At 47.1% G+C, this 24009-nt stretch overlaps 1 protein-coding gene across 1 annotated transcript; it reads left to right on the top strand.

The window, feature by feature from the left end:
- The first annotated feature begins 355 nt into the window (after window positions 1-355).
- BNIP3 (BCL2 interacting protein 3) lies at window positions 356-24009 on the top strand. The gene is given in 7 exon segments (XM_058544309.1): window positions 356-441; window positions 443-582; window positions 17424-17574; window positions 18223-18307; window positions 20519-20625; window positions 20703-20852; window positions 22921-24009. Coding segments are annotated over 7 exon segments (765 nt in total). The 3' UTR covers window positions 22967-24009.

The raw sequence follows: 24009 nt of genomic DNA, 5'->3' as shown, positions 1-24009 counted from the left end.
AGGACAGAGATCGACCCCGCCGAGCCCGGCCTGCCCCGCGGGCCTCAGTTTCCCCGCCGTACCCGCATGTTCCGCGCGCACTGCACTCCTCGCACGCGCACCCTCAGGACGCGCCCCGTGCCTCAGTTTCCCCACCCGCGAGGAGAGGTGGGACGCACCCAGCACGTCCCCCGCGCAGCACCCCGGACCCCGCCCAGCACCCCGGACCCCGCCCTCGCTGGGCCCGCGCAAGCGCACCCAGCACCTCACGTCTCACTCCGCGCAGGCGCGCCCGGCTCAGGCGACACCTCCGCTCGCCCCGCGCACGCGCCGCACGCGCCGCACGCGCCCCCGCGCAGGCCCCGCCCCGCGGCCAATGGGCGCCGCCGCCGCTTATTTGGCGTGCGTCGGCGGCGCCTCCGTCAGTCGCGGCTCTGGGCTGACGGCGCCCGAGCCGGTGGCTGGCGTCCCCGCTCCGCCCGCCGTCCTCGGAGCGCCCGTCTGGCCGACCCCGAGCCGCCGCCGCCGCCGCCGCAGCAGCCCTCTCCCGGTCCGCCATGTCGCGGAGCGGGACCCCCGGGCTGCAGGAGGAGAACCTGCAGGGTGAGGCGCGCGGGGCGGGGGAGGCCGGGGCCCGGGGGCGGGCCGCGCGGGGAGAGCCCGCGCCCGGCTCGGTCGTGCGGGCGGCGGGGCGGGCTCGGGCCCCGGGTCTCTGCGCGGCGCCTCCCCCCCCGCCCTCCGCCCTCCGCGGGCGGCGGGGCCGGGCCCTGGGCCCGGGGGCGGGCGCCGGCGGGCTGCCACCGTCGAGCGCGGCGCGGCGCGGGGGGCGGGGGGGTGCGCCCCGGAGTCCCGCCTCCGGGCCCGAGCGGCTGTTGGCGGGCGTGCGGACCCGTGTCCTGTGCTTCAGGCCAGCGTGGTTTCCGAGCACAGGCCGGAGGCCGTGCGGGTCCGGCGGCGCGGCCGACTTGCCCGCTCCTGGTCGTGTCCCGGCGGCGGGAGGACTGCCCAGGGGGGCGCGGGGGGGAGCGCCGTGGCGGGGGACCGTCTCCCTGGGAGATGGGCGCTCGGACGTGTGGCGCAGCCCCGCGACCAGGCTGTTTTCAGGTGCCGGCTCGGTAGAACTCGAGGGTCGCTGCAGAGCACGCTCAGAAGTGACGTGAGCGGAGGGCCCCGCGGGAGGCCGGTTCCGGCCGGGCGCTGAGGCGGCGCTGGGCACACGCTCTGCCTGCGGCCGGGCGCCAGCCCCTTCTGCGTCTCAGACCCGGGGGCGGCGCTGCGTCCTCGCCGCGAAGGCGCTGCGGCCGGGACGCCCGCCCCTGCGTCTGGCGTCGGAGGGCCGCCGGCCCCTTCCGGCTCCTTGGGTGACCCCCGGGGCCCGGGAGTTGGGGGAGGAGCCCGGGGCCGTCGACCTGTGTGTTCTCCGAAGCAGGGGGTCGCTGAGCGACGTGAACGTGTAAATCAGCTTTGCACAGGGCTGCTTCAACCCGTGAGAGTGGATTGTTAAGCTTCACTGAGATTTTTTAAACCCTTATGTTATTCAGATAAATTTAGTGAGCTGCTAATTATTTTTCTTACTCCTTAACATAAGATTTTACTAGGCAAGAGTTAGTCTAATGCATTGTATAATACGTATTTAAAAACTGACAACCAAATTTGAAAAATCCTGTCATCGCTCCTTAAATTTCGACATTGACTAATTCTTTGAAATAGATTAAGGGATGAAATCTTTTCTGTCTTTTCTCATAAAAGATCCAGGGTGTTTCATAAGCTCTTTGCCTTAAAATCATTTTTCTAGTTATCCAAGTATTTAATTGCTAACACTGTATCTTTCTTACTGGTTCAGCTTTAGTCTCTGGGGAGCTCTGAGAGCTCCGGAGGGGCTCAGCTCTCTGTTCCTTGACTGACAACAGACTGCTGAGTCACTCGCAATGCAAAATCGCCAGCTCAGAAGATAACAGATTTGTTTTTGTTTTGCTTATTCTATAAAAAGATGTTTACGCACTGAGTGGAAACTCCTGTTAAGCGTTCTTTAGGGCATTCTCTTGAGTGCACGACGTGCTGCGGGGCACGTGCTCAACTAGCCAGCCTGCCGTGGGAGGAGTCACTTGAGTCAGTGGGGCCTGGTAGCTACCCTAAGAAATGTGAATCCCGGCAGGGATTCCTGGCCTGTCTGCTCTGTGGTGATTTGATTACCTCCCAATCGAGCGCTGAGAAAGCCTCGGTAGGCCAGCTCACAGACATCAGCAATCATCTCCCCCTGGGCTTGTGTCCTCTGGGACCACGTGTTCCCTGGGAGTTAACAGCAGAATTGATTGGCGGTTCCCTCCTTATCCCCCTCCATTCTAGTTAAAGCTGTTGACTAGCTAGGTGTTGTATATGCTTCCTTTTTTTCCTTAGATATACAACTGCTAAAGTGCAGGAGAGAGAGAGAATTTGGTGATGATACTGTGTGAGTCTCATGGGGGAGTGCGTGACTGACTTCCCAGAAGGACCCCTCTTCTGAGCAGAGCTTCCCCTGAGTGCGGCAGTTCAGTGAGGCACTCACCCGCGTGCTCCGAGACAGCCACCTCTTCACTTACTGCTTCTGTGTCTGCAGCCGGGCAGCTGTCATAAGCAGCCCACCATGGACAGAGGTGTATGGAGAGAAAAAGAATGCATTTCTTTTGGGGGGAACTGGAGTATCGTGCATTCTGAGAGCAAAGGGGTTCAGACATCTCCTTCCTAGCCCAGCCCCTACATTTCACAGACGGTCACAATGAGGCCCAGAGGCTAAGAAAAATAAGGCAGGCGACAGCAGGTGAGGAGGAAACCGGGGCCCTCCATGAGGTGCCCGTGGGACACTTGGAGCCTGAATGACCGAATGCATGAGACAGGCCGCCTCCTGTGGGAGGCCTGCATGAGGAAGGCTGAGGTTCACCAGCTCCTGTTAGGAACCGGGACTGAATTCTCTACCCAGGTGACTTCACGTTCAGAATCACTTGTTGGTCAAGTCTCTTTTGTTCCTGCCCCACCTAACTTGAGAAGCTTTTGAAAGCAGCAGTTTCTTAAAGCCGCCTCTCCCAGGGGAGAAGCCCCCTGTGATTAGGGCGGTAGTTCCCTCCAGGCTTAGTGGCTGCTCTGCCTCAGGCGTTCCCTCTGGGATGACACCTTCTCCGACCATCCCTCTGCACCCACTGCCTGGTAGGTTGTTTGTTCAGAGGCCTGTCATTCCCCTAACCAGTCAGTTTCAATCCTGACTGCCCAACATCACCATTACAGCTTTTTCGAAATACACGTGCCAGGTTCCACCCCAGCATTCCAAATCAGAACCTGCAGAGTGCGGTGGGCTAGGCTTCCCAAGGAAGGGAGACAGCACCACAGGTGATTCTCCACGGCCAGTGTTGAGACCTGCGACCCCAGCTAAGCTGTGGGGGCCTTGTGGGGCTCCATCGTCTGCAGCTGGAGAGACATGTTTGTCCTGGGTTACGTGGAGGGCAGTGGGGCTATGGGTTCCCTGGCCTCTCACGGTAGAGGGTAGAGGTAGGAACTGCGGGGGTCACTCAGTTCATCGCATCCTGCTTGTTCAGAGATGTAAGGTGGACTTGTGCGTCCTGTTGGCAGTGGAGATGGTGTGTAGGTGGGGAAGGAGCGAGGAGAGGGACGTGAAGCTGGGAACGAGGGCTCGGCTGGGGCAGCAGCATCACCACCTGTTTTCTTGAGGCCTAATTATACCAGGTCATTTGATAGCTTATTTGTGATTCTGAGGGTTTTCTAACTTGCTTTGTGAAGCAACCTTAATCCCCATTTTTCTTGCTTAAAAAGATGAGCGACCTTAATTGCACGATGTAAGTAGATAAATAGCATACGTTTTCTTATTTTCCAGGAAGTATGCTTTCCTGACCCAGTTGTTGCAGGTTCATAATAAAACTCTTGTGCTTTAGTAGATAATTCCTTGGAATACAGCTTTTGGACCCAAAGCTTTTGCTGTAGACAGTCCAGAACGGGATTTTTTTCTTTCTCTAGGATGCTTAGGACTTTTTATGAGATGATTTAAAAAAGGTATATTTGTCTCCATGGAGTCTTGAGGTGGTCCTTGTATAATTAAAAAATACACACCTGAAACTAATAGACTGTTATTTGTCAATTATATCAGTTAAGAAAAAAAATACATACACATTTGGTCTTTGTCCCTGGTTCCTGGCACAGAGCTTCAAAATCCCTTGGAATTTCTGGAGTGACATTAGCATCCTTTGTTATTCATAAAGAGCCCCTTTTGTAGGGAGCCCCTTTGGAACACACTTGTGACTCACTGGGGCTCTAGATAGCCTCATTAGCAGACTCATTAACACAGATAGGATGGGGGTGGGAAAGACCAACCCTGTGATTAGAGGGTGGAAACTCAGCACCCACCCCTCTAGGGAGCTGAGGGGGCTGGAGATTGGGTTATGAGAACTGAGCTGCAAGGTAAGGTTCAGCAGAGTGTGCTGGGGTGCATTGGGGGAGGGCATGGAAGCTCTGCCCCCTCCCCCATGCCCTTGCCCTCTGTGTCTCTTCCAGCTGGCTCTTCCTGAGCTGTATCCTTTCTAATAAGTGGGTAAATGTAATAAGTCAAGTGTTTTCCCGAGTTCTGAGAGTTGTTTTGGAGGGCGGGGTTGTAGGAACCTCTCAATTTGTAGCCTGCCAGGCAGAAGTGTGGGTAGCCTGGATGTCCCATTTGCAGCTGGTGTCTAAGGTAGGGGCAGTCTCGTGGGACTGAGCCCTTTATCTTGTGGGACCTGACACTCGAGGTAGTGTCAAAATTGAACTGAATTGTTGGATGGCCAGTTGGTGTTGGAGAATTGGTTGTTGGTGTGGAAACTCCCTCACATTTCATGTCAGAAAACAGCACCCCAGACTCCACTTACATCAGACACTGCAGGTGATCTGGGCAGCGTTCTGGCTTGGTTGAGGAAATTGAGCCAGGCCTGGAATCTGAACAACACAGATTGAGCCTAGAGAAATGGAACTGTGCCCAGAGCAGGGGCCCGTGGCGCTGTTTCATGACACAGGGCCAGAGCTGGCTGGCTAGCTGGCTGAGTGTCACCTTGAGTCCCAGGGAAGGAAGGGGGGCTAGTTAAGGACTCTCATGCTTGAGCTTTTAGAATGATGCTTCCGGGTTAGGAAGTATGGTCAGCAGCCTTGATGAAAACATAGTCAGATGAGTGGTCTCAGGAAAGGGGGTGTGTGGAAACCTCTGACATGCAGAGGCTGAGGGGTCTGGGCTCTGTCGGGGGAAGAGGGCTAATCTCCCTCTGCCCTTTCCCTTAAGGTTCTTCTGGCTGGCCAAATAATCAACAAGACAGGTTAGCAGGAGAAAATAATACCAAGTTTAATAACATGTATACATGGGAGAAAGCAGGGACACTGCGTTTCTCAACACAATAGCAGAAATTCTCGTCTTAAATATCATTTTCAGCCAATGACAAAGGAGGATTTTGGGGGTGGGGGAGTCAGTTACAGGAGATTACCACTAAAGCACAGTAAACAAGAGTAAGGTTTATTATACAGCCCCAAGGCCTCATCTTTCACATTGATAAGTTACTAGAAATGAGCTCACCCCCCCTTTTTCTCAATACAGAGAGGGAGATACCTTTACAAATGGAGACTTCCCTTGTAAATGATTGTCTGACAACTCCTCGCAGGGCCATCCAAAGAATGTGGCCAGAGAGACAGGACTCCCGATAAGATGGGCTTGTTGGTGCCTTTTCTATTGTAACCTCTATCCTAAATTATCTTTTATAGCAGTCATGATAATAACCCTTCCTAAAACAGATTTTTTTTGGTTTTAAATTTTTTTAGGCAGTTTGGGAGGGGAAACTCAAATATTTTTCCTGAGCTCTCTGAGTCCTTATTGTCTTCAGCTCGAAATAATCCGCATACCAGAGTGGTGCTTCCTGGGGCAGCTTGCCCTGAGCACCATCAGTTCCCTCCTCTGAAACTTCCCTAGAAGTTTCACATATTAAAAGCTGAGCTGGTGACTGTGGAGAGAGAAATCGTGTTAGTACCCGGGTGATAAGAAGTCTGCAAAGAGAGAAAAGAACATAGATTAGAATGAGGATGAACAAGCAGAAAAGAACAAATCGGAGCACATTTCCCCACACTCCATTAAACCAGTCCCCCAATCCTGGAAACAAGTCAGTCCAATAAAATGTGTGAGCTTCGTTTATCTGATGAAAAATGTCAATCTTCTCTTTTAATAGATTTAAGTTAGATATTACTTGACCTGTTTGATTCACATAAAAGCAACATTTTTCTCCAATGATTGCGCATGCTCCTCCTTGCTGGGCAGTGAGTACGTACAGAGCACGTCGATTTTGCAGCACCACAGATGCTAGGCTGTTAATCTCTGACTGGAGTATGTTTAAGGTTTGCATGGTGGTGTTGAACTCTTGTTCCATTACCATAGAGAGATTTAATATTGCTTTCTCCAACTCATAATCTCCAAAGCCGGGGAATAGGACTCTCAAGGCTGAAAAGAACTTGGAGTTGTGATACACAAGTGGATTTTCCATGATTTCTCGACTGGCACGTTTATGTGGCACAATCTTATGAACAAACGAACCCAAGTTTGTAATTTGGCTAGCATTTAAGGTGGAGTGTTTGGTGACAGAAGGAGCCAGGTATCCAAGTCCGCATCGTCCTGACCAATTAGGTGGGAATCCTTTATACACTTTGTTGCCGCATAAAATGAAAAGACCAGTGTAGTTTAAAGACAAGGTTAGAATTGAGTCTGTAGTTCCCAGGATCTGGACTATTTCATGATCTGTGCCACTTGCACTGTTACTACCTAAACATCTCCATTTCCCATGAACTCCTGTCAGTCTGCGAGAACAGAACAGATTGCGGAATAGCTGGTACAGGAGGCCTGCAGTCTGATTCTGACAGCTATAAAGCCTGGTCTTGTCACCTGACCAGGTGAGTCCAGATTTTTGATCCACCCATATATAGTCTGTGGCATTGGGCAGCTTAACCATGCGGATAGCTGCTATACCCCAAGTTGCACACGGGTGGCTCGTAAGCCATCCAGAGCACTTGGTGATTTGGCAAATGTTTGTGCCAGAGGGAGTAGTGATAGAGTCACTTACAATTCCCTTGAGAGTTCTGAAGATGCCACCTGCAGAATCAAACCACAGAGTTTGACGGCAATATTGTCTCGGTATATCACCCAGGAAAGGTCCAGTGCCATGTTTACTTTCAATGCAGAGGGAAAAACTTTCACCTATTGCTTGTACTTGGGCAAGGGACAGTCCTTGACCTTCTAAGTAGTCTTTCTGGGGCCCAAGTGACTCACCAGGAGAAGAAGCAGAGTGAAGTTTCCCTTGTTGCGGATACCATACTCTGTTATTCATCCATTTTCCGTACTTAGTCTACCAGGTGTTCATATCAGCAGGAACAAAGACTAGTTCCGGTTCTTTTGCACTATCTAGCTGTTGACATAACCAACAGTCAGATTGATTAGTTAGCGTGGCTAGGGCTTGGTAAACTGGCATAAGGGGGTGTTTGGTCTGTGCCCGACCTGTTGAAAAGGAGAGAGTTAGTAAAAGCAAGACACAGATCGGAAAAGAGCCCATAGCGGAGACTTAGAGAGGGGAAGAGGGACAGATAGAGACCAGCACTCTCCAGTCAGCTTTCTATTAAATGATTAAAAAAATATATATATATATATATCCACTAATAGTTTGTGTGTGTGAGTGTGTATATATATAGGGAGTTTTGAAGCAAGGGGGAGGAAATGGGTCAAAGTAGGTTTTCTTGATCCGTGATCTTGGGAAAAGCTGTCTACTTCGTGATGTCGGCTGCTTCTGGGGCCTGGGTTTTGGCCCTCGAAATCCTTAGTTTAGGGTCACCTGTGGGGATTATCTCCCAGTTGTCTTGAGAGCGATGTTCTGGGTCTATTTTGGCGTGGCTCGCATGGATCTAGGAAGATTTTTCTTTTGTTTTGATGGCAGTGCAGGTCGTCAGTAAAACTTCATAAGGTCCTTCCCAGCGAGGTGACAGTGCGTGTTTTTTTCTAAAGACCTTGATGTACACCCGGTCTCCTGGTCGAAAGGGATGGCAAGGCTTGCCAGAAGGTGGTGGCCATGCCTCTTTTACCTGTTGACGATATGCTTCAAGTATACTAGTTAATTTTTGTATATAACAAGTCATAGCATCAAATTGTTCACTTAAGTTCCCATAATATTCATTTAATCCAGGAATTGAAGGTTTAGAGACGCCAGTAGGCATTGGACGTCCAAAAACTATTTCAAAAGGAGTCAATCCATGCCTTCTATTTGGAGTATTTTGAATCTTCATAAGGGCCAAGGGCAGAGCTTCTGGCCATTTAAGTCCAGTTTCTTGACAGATTTTTCCTAGAGTTCTTTTTATATCTAGATTTTTACGTTCTACTTGCCCTGATGACTGAGGGTGATATGGGGTATGAAATTTTAATGAATACCCCAGAGTTTTTGCAAGCAAGTGGTTTATCTCTGCTGTAAAATGAGTTCCTTGGTCTGATTCAATCCATAAAGGAATGCCAAAACGAGGAATAACTTCAGTTATTAATTTTTTTACCACTGTTGTGGCATCTGCATGTCTGGTCGGATAGCATTCAGTCCATCCACTAAACATGCAGACAATAACCAAACAATGAAAGTAACCTAAAGCTGAAGGCAAGTCTATAAAATCCATTTGGAGTGCCGCAAAAGGCAACGTGGGCCTGGGAGGACTTCCTGGATCACACTGATTTCTCCCAGAGACTTGGTAAGATTTGCAAGTTGTGCACTGGGAGGTGATTTGGTCAGAAATTTTATGGATGCCAAGGCAAAACCATTGTCTTTCAGTTCCTTAACTATCCCCCGTTTGCACATATGTCCCACTTGGTGGGAGATAAGTGCAAGCCAAAAAGTCAAAAGAAAAGGAGCTACTGGAAGTCTATTTGGTCCAATGTATAATCTATCTGATAATTGTTTGGCACCCTTTTGTATCTAATTGTCTTTTTCAGATTGTGGGGCATTTGCCTGATAGTTAATAACATCAGTTAGGGATAAAGGCAGGTTTAAGAATTGGGTGGAAAACGGATAAGGGGGTCTATAGTGAGCTGCATGTTTAGCAGCTCTGTCAGCCCTGTCATTCCCTAAAGATATGACATCAGTCTCCTTAGTATGGGCTGAACAATGAACAATGGCAATTTTTGAAGGAAGGTGAATAGCTTGTAATAAGGCTGCAATTAAGTGTCTATTAGCAATAGGAGTTCCTGCAGAAGTTAAGAATCTACAGGATTTCCAAATTGTGCCAACAGCATGGCAGACTCCAAAAGCATATTTGTGTAAACGAAAGAAAAACAAGGTTAATGGTTAGAGCAAATTGTAAACCAGTTTTTGAGTTCAGAGGACTGCCAGTGAAGAAGAATTTTAGATGTCAGCGTCAAAGTATCTTTTGCAGTTTAAAATGTCTCTGATGGTGTCGTCAGGTCATCTCTTAAGTTTATATCAAGTTCGTCAGCTTCAGTTTGTAAGGCTTCAGGAAAAAGGGCAGGTTCAGTTTTCAGTGATTTCAAATGAAAATGATGGAAAAAATCAAAAACGTTAGTTTGGACATCTGTAGCCAGATATTTCAGGAGACTAGAAGAAATCAGGATCTAGTCCAGTCAACAGATATAAAACAAAAACCTCAAAAGACAACAAAACTAGGATCTAATATCTGCAAATTTATACTGAAATAGTTTTTACTGAAATATAATTTTTTTTTCTAAAATCACCCTCATTTTTATTAAGACAGCAAAATTAAAACTAACTAGTTTGCAAAATAAGTCTAGATCCAATAGAGTTGGCCCAATTATTTACATAAGTACAGCAAGAATAGCAATTGATCACATAGGCTCTTTTAAACCTGCTTTGCTGGAACTTTTTATAAGGAATCTCAGATTGAACTTTAAAGGTCTCTCGAGGCCAGGAAAGCCAAGCCAAGGATTTTATCATCAGACGTTGCCTGCAATACCTACAGATTTGGGTGAATCCCTCTATTCCGAGGTTTCCCCAAAATATTTTAAGGTTCCTTGTACCTGTCAGATAAGTGACATTTTTTACTTATCCTGGTAAGTGCTGCTTGGAACATAAGGTACCAGGCCAATATTTCCACGTGGCTTTATTTTATAAAGTCTAATCTTTATTTTTCAAAAGCTGTATGGTTATATGGCAAATATGATGTTCCAGTCACAACCTTGGTAATATAACCAGTGTTTCCAATTGTGTCCTGTTATAAGGAGAACAGATTTTTATTGAACTTATGCAAATAACTATATTGCCATGAAAACAACAATATTTACTTACTAAGAGTTTCTAAATTCGAGGGATCAGGTAGAGAGAAAAAGATAAATATTTCAATTTTGCTTACAAAAGTATCATTTATCAAATTGTTATGTCATAGCTAGCTCAGGAGAAAAGAGAAAAAGTTTTCCTTAAATCTGAAAAAACATTAAAAATTCAGCAATACTTCAAACGAAAAATCATAAAAATTATAATCATCTTTATCAGTTGGTTCAGTCCTGTGTAATCCATTCTTGATCCCAATCTTTTTGTTAGCAGCTTTATGAAGTTATCAGTCTCTCTATCAGATTTCTATAATTTTTTACCCAGTTCAGTTTTATGATCAGAAAGTTTGTCAGAAACCTGTACAGTTCCAGTGTAAATGTCAGAGTCTTTTCTATGAATTTTTTTGAAGTCGAAACATTTTGCAAAAGCATTAGAGCAAAGAAATAAGTCTGTAAACAACAAGACCTCAAAATGGCAATTGACAAGGAAATTTGGTTAATTTTGTGACATACAACACTTTAAAATAATAATAACCAGAATTATGACTGATAACCAGGACAGATCAGAATTTCAGTAATGTTATATAATTTTAAAACACCTATGTCAATAACATTTGCCCACATAATAGCACCTAAGCAGGCTTATCATCACTGTTCTGACAATGCTTTCCATGTAATTGAACATATTGAATAAGCCTAATAAGTTTAGCATCTTTCCCCTTATAGGAAGAGAGCAAATTTCTTTGAGAAGTTCCAGGGCCCTTTGAAAATTCTCAAAGAAAAAAGTAAAAAAAAAGACTTTATTTAAGATATGAATTTTGGTGGAGCTTGTCAAAAATATAAACAATCAAAGCAAACAGAGCATTAACAGTCCAAAAGCCTTAATAGAGAGACCTCAGTCTTTTGAACGTAGGAAATTATTTTAACAGTTTTTTTTTTTTTCTGTCTTTTAGGTAGACTTACTCAAAGGTAAAGAAAAATCTTTTGTAACCTCTTTATCAAGTTTAAGCAAATTATCCTTTTAAGAGACAGAAGACCAAATTTTAATTTTGCACCAGCTTATTTCTGCTATTAAAACTCATTTACTTAATTAAATTCATTTTAATCTTAGCCAACTTGATCATGCATAAAACTCCTTTTCCAAAATTCTTCTTCCACAAACCTTTTATAACTTTCCTTTTACATTCAGAATTTGTCCCATGTCTTTCTTTTCCCTCCTAGTACTTGAGGACAAATTTATCTTTCTTAACCAAACAAAATATTTTCATTTTTTGTACCTTTATACATCTTACTTTCCTTGTACACAGACATATTTTTTTTAATTTTTAGTAGCTTCAATCACATATATTAATTAGAAATTTTAACCCTTAGAAACCTTAATTTCTAAGTAAAAACTAAGTAAACAATTGTAAACTTTCTTTTACATTAGTATCTTGTGGCTTGGAAAATTTATAAACACTTTATAACTTCTAGAAATATGTTACTTTATAGTACAATCTTTTAATAAAACACATGTTTACCAATAGACCCAAAACACCTTTTAGTTTTCCTGTGATGAAAAGCCAAAAGTAGATAAACGTAAGTTTAGCAATGTCTAATATTTTATCTTATTTGGAAATGATGATACTCAGAGAATTTTTATCATAAAATTCAGCAAAACTCTAAAGTTTTAGGTCACCAAAAAGAGTTTGGAAGCTGTAACCACCATAACACATAATTATTGTTTAAAGTTCATCCAACATTCATCTTTTTTACAACTATTTAGTTACTTCTTTCCAATAATTATTTAGATTGCCTACAAGACTTCATAAGACTTGAGATAAAATTAGCCATCATTTAAATTACTATTTTTGTTAACCAGTTCTGTAATAGAAATAACATCAGTTTTTTTTCTTACAAAATTTCATGTAAATTTCGTCACCTCTTATACTTTTAAACATAATTATCATTAAGATTTTTATCAATAGGTCTTGGTCTTCTAACTTTGGACAAGAGAAGCATTCCCAGTCAGACATTTTAAAACATACTCAGGCAAAGTTGATGTAACCTCTTTGTATAAAATTAGCTCAAACATTCCAACCTTTATAATCTTATCAACACTTACACTTTTACATGTTCTCAATTCAATTGTAACCTGAGTCAAGGTCTTAAGACTAGTCAAATTTTTCCCTTCCTTTTTCTGGCCTTAATTCTTAGGTACCAATTAAGCAATTATGTGAGAGCTCTCAAAAAAATTTTTTTCCCCAATTTAGAAGTTTTTCCAATTCAAAGGATCCGTCGTCTGGCCATTGATGAGTAGGATCTTTACTTGTATATTTATTCCAATAGTGACTCGAACCAATAAGCCTTTTTAAGGAAAGACCCGGAGGTAACTTTCCACGCTTAGAATAAATCTACCATGGATGCAAGAGGCGTCCCTGGTGACGGTGCAGATGATGTAGCCCCCATGATCCACAGAATTCACTCCCAAAGATATTCAGAGAAAGTAAAGACCTTCGTTGCACAGGCGGTAAGGATAAAAGGGTGTCTCCGGTCTCCCACAATAGTGTGGGACGCCTCCAGTCACAGACCCGCTAATCTGTGACACCGGGCGGGCGATACTGGAATGGGATTTTTCCAGCACTAACAAGCAACAAAGGTTAAGACGACAAAAGCCCTTATGGACTGGGCCCTTTATGACAAACTCCCCTGAGAGCTTGGCACAGCCGGACAAAGAGACAGTTCGGAACCCCAGTCTACTCGACTGGCCACCAAGGTGCACCCCGGTAAATGCACCTTCCGTATGGTGGAGACCAAGGAGAATATTCTCACTGGTCACAAAGCCAAGTTTTCTCAGGACACAGAACAAGACAGAAGGAAAAACCTCATCCGGTTTTTTTTTTTTTCTGTGCACAATGACAGCTTTAGTCACGCCTTAGGTCTCTTGGAGCCAGAATAATACCTGGGGGGGAGGTGCCGCAGGGTTGGGGACTGTGTGCTTTTACAGAGTACCTCGTCGTTGCACGGACATTTTCTTGCAGTTGGCGGGGGACCTGTGTCATCTACCCCGTTCCGTGATCCAACTTATCCTGACACGGGAGTCTTCTGAAAGTGGCGAGCGCCCTAATGGCTCTTAACTGCTCGACCCGCGCCCACTTAAATTTGCGGCCTTTTTGGCTTCCAAGATGCCCTTGGCAATGACCTTCACTTTATGTGCATAATAACCCACAGCAAAGTTTGTAGACGCCGGTCTGGTGAGACCCGCAAACTCACCAGTCTGTGGGGCCGGCCGGACAGCAGGCTTGTAGGGCCTATGCCTGCGTCCTACCCTATGGTATTTCCTTCTTATGACAAAAGACACAGACAAAAGAGAAAAACAGAGACTATCTCTGGGAGGAAAAGGGATCAAGATCAAAAACCAAGAGTACTCTACCAAATTTAAACCAAGAGTCACTAAAATCCCAAGAAACTAGTTTCCCAAATATTTTCTCCTGCCAATCTAAATTTAGAAAGAGAAAAAAATTCTCACCACTTCCTTCCGTCGGACTCCGCAGATAGAGATTCCGGGAGGCTGACGTGGTAAGAAGTCTTACCTTTTGCCGGCTTTCGTCAGGCGTTCCCGTATCTCATCATCTGCAGTAGTCCAGGGAGAAGGCAGGTCTTCCAGCCAGAGAAGGCAACTTACCAGCCAGTGCTTCTCCTGGCTGGCTCGCCAAAACTGTCGGGGGAAGAGGGCTAATCTCCCTCTGCCCTTTCCCTTAAGGTTCTTCTGGCTGGCCAAATAATCAACAAGACAGGTTAGCAGGAGAAAATAATACCAAGTTTAATAACATGTATACATGGGAGAAAGCAGGGACACTGCGTTTCTCAACACAATAGCAGAAATTCTCGTCTTAAATATCATTTTCAGCCAATGACAAAGGAGGATTTTGGGGGTGGGGGAGTCAGTTACAGGAGATTACCACTAAAGCACAGTAAACAAGAGTAAGGTTTATTATACAGCCCCAAGGCCTCATCTTTCACATTGATAAGTTACTAGAAATGAGCTCACCCCCCCTTTTTCTCAATACAGAGAGGGAGATACCTTTACAAATGGAGACTTCCCTTGTAAATGATTGTCTGACAACTCCTCGCAGGGCCATCCAAAGAATGTGGCCAGAGAGACAGGACTCCCGATAAGATGGGCTTGTTGGTGCCTTTTCTATTGTAACCTCTATCCTAAATTATCTTTTATAGCAGTCATGATAATAACCCTTCCTAAAACAGATTTTTTTTGGTTTTAAATTTTTTTAGGCAGTTTGGGAGGGGAAACTCAAATATTTTTCCTGAGCTCTCTGAGTCCTTATTGTCTTCAGCTCGAAATAATCCGCATACCAGAGTGGTGCTTCCTGGGGCAGCTTGCCCTGAGCACCATCAGCTCCAAGCCAGACCCTGGCCGTCCTGTGCTTGTGCGGGCCAGGCCGACATGAAGCAACTTGAGGTTAAAGGGAAAAGTTCTGCATTAATGTGAAAACTGTGTGTGATCATTTTGTTAGCAGCTATCTGGGAGGCTGATGTCAGGTGCAAGTTCACATTTATTTCTGGGTCTTTGATTTGCTTTTTTCTGATTAATAGGACGTATTCTGCAACAAGCGGCTATTGAGGGGAGGCCAGGACTCTTGCAGAAGAGATGTCTGAGTGTGTGGGACAGCTGTGCAGCCTGCGGTGCTTCAGCTAACGCAGTGGAGTGATGAGTGGGCAGCTCCGTCCCCCTGATCACACGGTGCTGTGTAGTGCCAGCGCCACGTTGGTTTAAGCACAGAGTAGCAGCTCTGTGTGATGGTGATTGTAATTGTAATAAAATGAGAGTGACTGCAAACCCACTTCATGGAGTTTTTCCAGTCCATGAATTGTTCAGTCTTGTGTAGTCCACCTTGACCCTCTCCCTACTGCACCGTCCTCCATATGCCATCAGAGCTGGCCTTTCATGTAGATGTGCTGGAGATGCAGACCTACGACACAAAATAGAGAGACTCTCCTGGGCCCAGAAACAGCCCTGTGCATGTTGCAACCTTGATTTCTGACTGAGGAAGCGGCACAGAGCAGAGGGCACGGCAGAGGCAGGCTTGTCAGTGGATGGTGCTGGGCAGAAGAAGGTCGTGTGGGAAAACCTACACCGCCTCAGATCACAGGTTAAATCCAGGTTCATTACACCGGTGTCTGAGCGAGTGTCTAAAACGACACAGCTTCTTAATATCTTCATGATCTCAGATTAGGAAGAGATTGAAAATCTGACTGAATTAAAATCAAGAACTTATGTTCATCAGAAGGCATTTTTAAGAGTCAAAAGGCAAGCCACAGTGAAAGTTACTGGCAGCACATTTAAATGAAGAAAGGCTTGTATCTTGACTATTGAACGTCTGTAGATAGGAGAAAGGTGGACAACTCAATAGAGTAAGCAATTTTTGAACAAGTAATTCAAAAAGATGCTATCCAAATGGCCAGTAAACATGAAAAAATGTTCAACCTCATTCGAAATCAGAAATGCAAAATAAACCACACAAGATACCACCGCACACCCACAGAATTGCTCAATTTAAAGACTGATGGTACCAAGTGTGAAGCAACAAAAACACTCACCTATTGGGAAAATGGTCCATGGATGGGTTCAGCTGCATCGAAAAGTAGGGGTGTTCTCTACTGACATTGACGCATATATGTATTACCTTAAACCCGGTAATCCTGCTCCTAGGTATATACCCAGCAGAAGCGGGAGAGCATGGACACCGTGAAATGTTGGAAGAATGTTTATAGAAGCATTATTCGTAGCTGCCCCAAACTGGAAGCAAGCCATACATCTAACAGAAAGGGTAAATCATGGCATAGCCTACAGTGGAATCCGTACAGCCCCAACAAAGCTGTTCAACCAATCCACAAACACTTGGTGGTCCCCTCAAGTCCAGACCCCCAGGCTGTGCTCTTGGGTCCTGACCAACCTCCCCAACCTCACTGCCCCTACGTCTGTGGGCGTCTCCACCCCAGCTGTGCTGAACCTGCCGCTGGCAGCACTTGAGGACAGCTCTCTGTTGAGGGTTGTGTCCTTTTGTGGGACACGCCAAAATCATTTCCAACTTGCAGGTCTCTCCCACCTTCAGCCCCCAAACACACAGGCAAAACCAAGAGCCCCACCTCCCAGCCTGCTCTGGCCTGTATCGTAGCTCTTGGTGTCCACTGAGGACGCCTCCCCAAGCAGGCCTCCTCTGGGTCCGGGCTCTGCCCACTCTGGATTCCCAGCCCCGAGCACAAATTTGTGCGGTGTACCCAGATCAGTTGTTTGATTGGAGTGAACTTACAGAGTTAATTCCAAATAGTGGGGCTAGCAAGAGATGGCTTAGCTTATAATAATGGCTGTACTTGCAGGGTTTTGGGGTGGGGGTGGGGTGGCAGCTGCTTGTGTGTTGTATCTTGATAAGCAGATGACCTGGTGCTAAGACAGTTCTCTGAACCTATAAAATCTGTCTGGATAGATTTTGTTTGGAATGTATAACATGTCAGTTTTTAGTTCAAGTAGGAGAGAATGCTGAGCTTATTACTTCCCACGAAGACTTGGCTAAGTGAATACTTGAGGGATGGCTTGCCTCTGATTCTTCAGGTTTAGTTGGAAATTTCCTGTTTTCTATTCAAAGTATATTCATCTGGCTTCAGATGTAAATAAGTACAGAACAGCAGTCATAAATGAATTTTGAGGGGCCTCAGGGTCAGAATGTGATGCTAGTATGTGGAAATAGGTTTATAAGAGAGAGTTTAAAACTTGTTTTTATTTTTAAGTCTCTTAAACTTTTGTTGACACCATTTTTCTTCTGAAAGTTGAATGCATGAAAGCACTCTGGTCAGCTGGACTCGGCTGACTCAGCAGGTTACCAGGCATCTGCCTCACCTTGAGGAACAGCAGGGGGTGCGCAGACGTGTCTGGCTCCCTGGGGAGGGCGAGGCTGACCAATTACTGTAATGCAAGTGCCAGAAATGGGCGCCAGGCATGTGGTGTGGTTACAGGAGGTGGTTCGTTGTGTGTCCCCAGCACCTCTTGGAAGTGGAAGGGTGGGCTGGTTATAGGTTAGGACCAGACTCCAAAGTGGGTAGAAAATTCCAACTCTGCCCTTTTTTTTGTCCCCTTCAGGCTCCTGGGTAGAATTGCACTTCAGCAATAATGGGAACGGGAGCAGTGTTCCAGCCTCAGTTTCTATTTTTAATGGTGAAATGGAAAAAATACTGCTAGATGCCCAGCATGAGTCTGGACGGAGCAGTTCCAAGAGTTCTCACTGTGACAGGTGGGTATAGACAAGTGTGTGTGTTACGGTGCTGATTGAAGTGGAGGAGCGGTCACAGCTGTGCATGCCGGCTTCACCTCAGCTTAGGCCACAGTGGGGGGTGGCTTCTCCAGCCCTCTTTAGACAGTGGGCCCCTTGCCCTCTGGTGGGAGGAAGTGACTGGGGCTTGGTCTATGGAGAGACCATGTTAAAGCCAGGGGCACATCTGAACCTGGTCCCTATGCTTCTGCCCCATTGCGTTGGTTAGCTTTGTCAGGCTGGTCATCATGAGCCCGTGTCTCAGCACTGCCGTGTCTCAGCACTGCCCGTGAATCAGGGCAGCATGGCTGGGTCAGAGATCAAAGGTCAGGTGCTCTCAAGGGCTGTGTAACAGATCACAAAGCCAGTGGGTGACAAAGCCCCGCCACCTGCTGGCTGTCCCATATCCCCCTCCCCCCTGAGGACTGGCCTAGCCGACGCCTGTCGAGCTCAGCTGAAAAGATGGAGGACCAGTTTGGCCCTGGTCTGGTGCCGGTGGGAGAGCAGAAGTGGGTGCTGGTGGAGTGCGTCCTGCCCCTGAGGAGACGCTCCCTGCCTGGGGGTTTGCTTCTCATGGGGAGAACAGTAACACGACGTTGTTTTTCCCATTCTCACTCACATCTCGCCCAGCCCGCCTCGCTCACAGACCCCACAAGATACTAACAGAGTTTCTGAAACAGATACCCATAGCATCGGAGAGAAAAACAGCTCTCAGGTAAGATGAGCAGTTTTACGTGTTTGTGATCTGTTTATACAGGGAAGTTTTCAATGTAATTGAGTAGAGAGAAGTCTGGCTTTTGGACTGTCTCTTGCCTTTTTTTTTTTTAATTTATTTTTTTTGTGAGGAAGGTTGACGCTGAGCTAACATCCGATGCCAATCCTCCTATTTTGCTGAGGAAGACTGGCCCTGGGCTAACATCCGTGCCCACCTTCCTCCACTTTATATGGGACGCCGCCACAGCATGGCGTGACAAGCGGTGCTTCGGTGCGCGCCCAGGATCCGAACCTGCGAACCCTGGGCCACCGCAGCGGAGCACGCGCACTTAACCACTTGCGCCACTGGGCCGGCCCCTCTTGCCTTTTTTAAACTGTGGGGTGGGGACGTCCCCAACGCTTGGGTTTCACCCTGAGCCGACCCGGGGAGGTTCAGGCTCGGGCTAGGATGTGTAGCGTGGGCTGCCTCTGCCCCACGGCACCATCCAAGGACACCTGGGAGGGAAGGCGAGCTGGGAGCCCGTTAGTGGCTGCTCTCTGTCTTTGTGGCTGTTGGTTGGGCGGTGAATGGGTTTTAATGTCTGAGCTGTTCAGAGCCAGGATTACACCCATGCGGCTGTTCGGGAACCCCTGCTACTGTGGTTGGACTGCCGACATTCCTTCCTCATCGGGCACTGCGCTGCAGCTGCTTCCAAAAACTGTGCCTCAGGCCGTGCCCACTGGTGCTTGGGTGGTCTTGAGTTAGGAGCCAGCCAGGCTGGTTACTTGAGCCTGAGGTCGCTTTTCCAACATCTGCTCCACAAATATTTAAGGGGTCTGAAATGTCAGGCACTAAGCTTTGTTGTGGGGCCACAAAGCCTTCTAGAGGCTTAGGTCTGTGAGGACAAGTGCCCTGGGGTGTGGCTGAGTGTCCTGCACTGCTGTTCCAGTCCACTCGCCACAGGACCTTGGGGCCATGCCCAGTCTCTCGAATCCTGTCGGGGAGTGCTGCCCCTGTGCACACTGAGGCACAGGACATGTCTCTGTGGGTGGTTTGGTAATTATGATCACGTGACAGTGGAAGTGACTCCCACGCTGTCTTAGGGAGCAAGTCTCCCAGTCAGGACCACTGAGTCACCCTCCCTCCTGGGTTGGGCTCCCCTCGGCCTCCCTCACCAAGTTGTCAGGTGAGGCTCTGCCCCAGGCACTCTCAGAGAAGGCTCCCGGCCCCTCAGACTCTAGAGGCTTCTGGAGCTCAGAAAGAGCCCTGACAGAGCGTGCCGGGGGCAGCTGGCCTGCTCCCAGACACTCGGAGTCCACGTCTAGCTTGGTGCACCCAGACGTTTGATAGGTTTTGGTACTACATTCCAGAGTATTTCCAAACTGTTTTTCCTGATTTTAAAAAGGAATTATATGCTCAGGTATAGAATTTTTAAAAGACAAAAAAATAGAGAACAACATGTATAATCCTAATTTTTAAAGTCCCTTTTAATTAGTGTGTTACTTAATTTTAAAAACGTAGCTGAAATCATGGGTGTATATAGGTTTCTGGTGGTTAGCCCTCTTATTTAACATGAAAGTATCTTTCTTTTACACTCATCTGCTATCCGGTATTCCATTTACGGTTTTGGGCCATTTTTATTTTATTTATTTATTTATTTTTTTAAAGTATAGTTTTCTTTTTTTTAATTTTTATTTATTTACTTTTTTCCCCCCAAAGCCCCAGTAGATAGTTGTATGTCATAGTTGCACATCCTTCTAGTTGCTGTATGTGGAACTCGGCCTCAGCATGGCCAGAGAAGCAGTGCGTCGGTGTGCACCCGGGATCCGAACCCGGGCCGCCAGCAGGGGAGCTCCAGCACTTAACCGCTAAGCCACGGGGCCGGCATGGGCCATTTTAGATGGTCTTCATTTCCTTCTGTTCTAACCAGCACTGCAGGCAGCATCTGTGTGTGGATGTCTTTGTCCTCACTTCACATTGCTTCCTGGGGACAGTGTTTGCAGCTCGTGGTGCCACCAGAACTTCCCAGCTGGGCTTTCACTGTAGTCCCTAGAGGAGGAAAGCAGGGCTGGTGGAGCCCCAGCCGCCCGCTCTCCACTGTCCTTGGACTGGCTCTGCTGAGTGGCTGTGGCCTGAGCTCAGCTTGCTGATCTGATGTGCTCAGGTGGAAGGTGGTGCTTTCTGGTGTGGATGCGATAGGTTAATCTACTTTTAACACTTACTTTTTCTTAGTCTGAGGAAGATTATATGGAGAGAAGGAAAGAAGTTGAAAGCATCTTGAAGAAAAACTCAGACTGGATATGGGATTGGTCAAGTCGGCCAGAAAATATCCCCCCCAAGTGAGTCTGTTTTCAGTATCATGGGGTCTTCCTTTGACACAGCACCCTCGACTCACTCAGGTCTCTTCCTGCCCCAGGGAGTTCCTCTTCAGACACCCAAAGCGCACAACCACCCTCAGCATGAGAAACACGAGCGTTATGAAGAAAGGGGGCATTTTCTCCGCAGAGTTTCTAAAAGTTTTTCTTCCCTCTCTGCTGCTGTCTCATCTGCTGGCCATTGGACTGGGGTAAGTGACTCCCAGCACGACGGGCCTTAGGATAATTCTAGGTCTTAGTAATTTATTTTTAAACGTTTACTGAAAGGTAGAGCATAAGTCACAGCTGATGTCATGTAAGCGTGTGAACAAACCTGGGCATGTCATCACCATCCAGGTCACGATCAGAAACATAACCTGTGACCCTAGAAGTCTCCCCCCTCCAGTCACTGTCTGGCCCGCCTCGGGGCAGCGTGGTGCTGACCCTCGGACATCAGAGACTAGTTTAGCCTGTCACTTCCCTTTTTGCAGATGAGACTCTTGTGTCCGGCTTCTGTGTCTCTACTGTCTAGTGTAGGTCTCTGTGCACATCAGTCAGCCTTACTCCTTACGGTGTTGCAGTGCGTGGATGCTCTGAACTGTCCCTGTCCCTTCCTGCCGCAGATGGGTGGTCTCTGTAGCTCCTATAGGACACGACTGTTCTAGTTCACTCTCAGCAGTAACAGAAAGGCGAGGTCTTCAGTTCTCAGGCTTCTTGCACTAAATGTGCAGAAAACATACACGTGCAGCCATGGATCCTAAAGACATTCAGCACAAACAGTGCTGAGGAGCCAGAGCATGCTGCTTGGGAAGCCAGGGCTGCTGTTCTTGTCCTTCCTCAGCCTCTGTCCGGGTGGGTAGTGGTCTCAGCACTCCCGGTGTGTGATGCTGTCCTGTGGCTGCAGCTTATTGGACAGACTGGATAGTCGAGAGGGGCTTCTGATTTTGGCTGGGGCTACTTGGCCGGAGGGCTTGCTTCTAGGGCACAGAGGGAAACAGGATGAAAAAGCCGCTGTAGTGCGGTCACTCTTTTCCCAGGTTCCATGAATGTGGCAGATGAGAACCGGTCTGTTCTGTTTTGGGGCAAATGTGAGTGTCTGGGTCTTGCAGGTTATGCCCAGCCCTTCCACCTGTGGGTGGTGAGAAAGGAGTCGCCTTCCCTGACCTTCTGAGCCCCAGACCACAGTTCTGCCTGCCTCTGGAGATGGCTTCCTGGAGGAGCCAGTGGCTGCTTGCAGTCTGCATGCTCCAAGTGAAGCTCATCCAGTGTCGTGGGCCAGACTCCATGGCTCCCTCCCCTCCTGGTTCTGTCCTAGCTGTTTCCTCTCAGCACAGCCCACTGACCCCATTCTGGCCAGTGCCTCTGGAGTCACATGCACAGACAGCACGTGTCCGTCTCACCCAGGGAGTTTAGATACTGGCCTCTGGAGCTTTCTCCAGGACCAGCAACTCAGATTCTGTGGGGGCAGGGCCTAGTAACCTGCATCTTAAATACCTGGTTTAGGCCTTCACTTCAGGTTGGATTTCTGCAGCCAGCTCCCACCTAGCGTCCCTGCCCTTCATCCTTCCAAAGCCTGCTGGTGTCATGTCCTGTCCAGAAGCCCCCAGGACTTCCCGTCCTCCTCAGGATAAAACCACCCTCTTCAGGTGGTCCAGAGAAGCTCCGGCAGCAGGATCTGCAGTCTCTTTCTCACCACTGCCCACGGGCCTGCCAGGCTCCTGTTTCGGCTTCCTCCCTCCCGGGTGACACCCACTACTCTGCAGGCATCAGCTGAGCCTGTCTCCTCAGGAAAGCCTTCCCTGACGCTCTTGCTCCTTAGGTACTGGGCCCTTAGACTGTGTGAGGCAGGGGCTTTGTTCTCAGCGAAGGCCTCTGTGAGGCTGGGGGTGAAGGTACAGCGTATCACCTGCTCCTGGGGACCACCTCCTCCAGCAGTGTGGTCCTGGATCCCGTTCCAGACCCTAGAGGGAGTGCAGCAGGTGTTCCGTGAGTGACAGCGTTTTGGGTGGGTTAGCATCCTCCTTGGTACTAGTTTTGAGTACATTGCACTGTTAGAGCACTGTTGGATTTTTTCCTAAGTTAGAGTACTGTAAAATGCATAGTGATGAAGAATAAAATGCTTGATAGAAGACTGCAGATAGTCATCACAAAACTTTGAAAAATAGGTATAAGATAGCCTTTTCCCTCCCATAAGCTATAAGCATAGTTAGCTGCCTTCAGCTGTGCAAAATCATCCAAGAACGTGAGGCCACATTCACTGCCAGTTGCTTTTCCTGTTAGGATCTATATTGGACGGCGTCTGACAACCTCCACCAGCACCTTCTGATGAAGAACTGGAATCCAGCTTTTTTCATGGAGCGGGATTTATATCGGAGCTTGCAGCATAGCTAACTGAAGAGCTCTCTTGGTCCTTGGCTGGCTGCACCACTTGTGTTTATTTGTTCTGTAAATGTGGCGTTGCTAATTTAGTGAAATGAAAGATAGACACTAAAACCATGCTAATCTATAATCATACCTATGGGATCAATTAATAAGCATGTCATATTAATATCTACTGTAATAATTTGGTAGTAAATTTTCTTTGGATGTTATAAATATCTAAGTATGAATAATTTTAACATACAAGTCATGATGTACGTAGTATTTTAACAAAAATTATCTGCAACCTTAATTTGGTTAGAACACTTTATATTTTGGAAGAATGAATAATGTTGATATTAAAATGACTACATAAGGGGTTTATCCCAAATAAATATTGTGGCCTTATATTCACACTACTGTAGGAAATACTATATTTAAGGGGGCGCAGGATAGTGTAGTAAAGACTACACTCAGCTCTGCTCGTTGTTCTTTGTTATGTAGTGAGTAGAACCCGGGGCACACACAGACTTGCTGTGTGGTCAGACACTGGACTGCTTGCTTTGCAGGGTGATGGCTTCAGTCTCTGACTGTTAGTAGCCACCCTGCGTGGTCAGTCTTCTGTCCCAGGCACCTGCCAAGCTGAGTACCTTACTCTTTATCACTCAAGGTTGCTGAATTTAGTCTTATCCTTTGTGTTCAGTTTTTGTGTGCTCTTAGAATTAGCTTCATTCTAAGGAAATGTGTCTACTTTAAAAGACTGGAAATAGAAAAAAATAAACCTTTGCCAAACCTTCCTAGATTACTTACACATGGTTGAAAACAAAACGTCATAAAAGCTTTTTGATGAAACCAGGCATATTCCCCTCTGTCACATTCTTTATCTTTTCTACAGCATGATTTTTAAAAGGCTGTGTCTTTGATATACTGTATATATGCTGTTGGGTATTTGTTTGAGTTTTTCCACACTAAATTAGTTCTGCTAAAATAAATAACATTTTAATTTTTTAA

The sequence above is a fragment of the Diceros bicornis genome, chromosome 6 (genome assembly GCF_020826845.1).
Source record: "Diceros bicornis minor isolate mBicDic1 chromosome 6, mDicBic1.mat.cur, whole genome shotgun sequence".
Taxonomy (NCBI): domain Eukaryota; kingdom Metazoa; phylum Chordata; class Mammalia; order Perissodactyla; family Rhinocerotidae; genus Diceros; species Diceros bicornis.
Note: the sequence above shows the minus strand (reverse complement) of the source record. Positions and strands in the feature narration are given on the sequence as shown.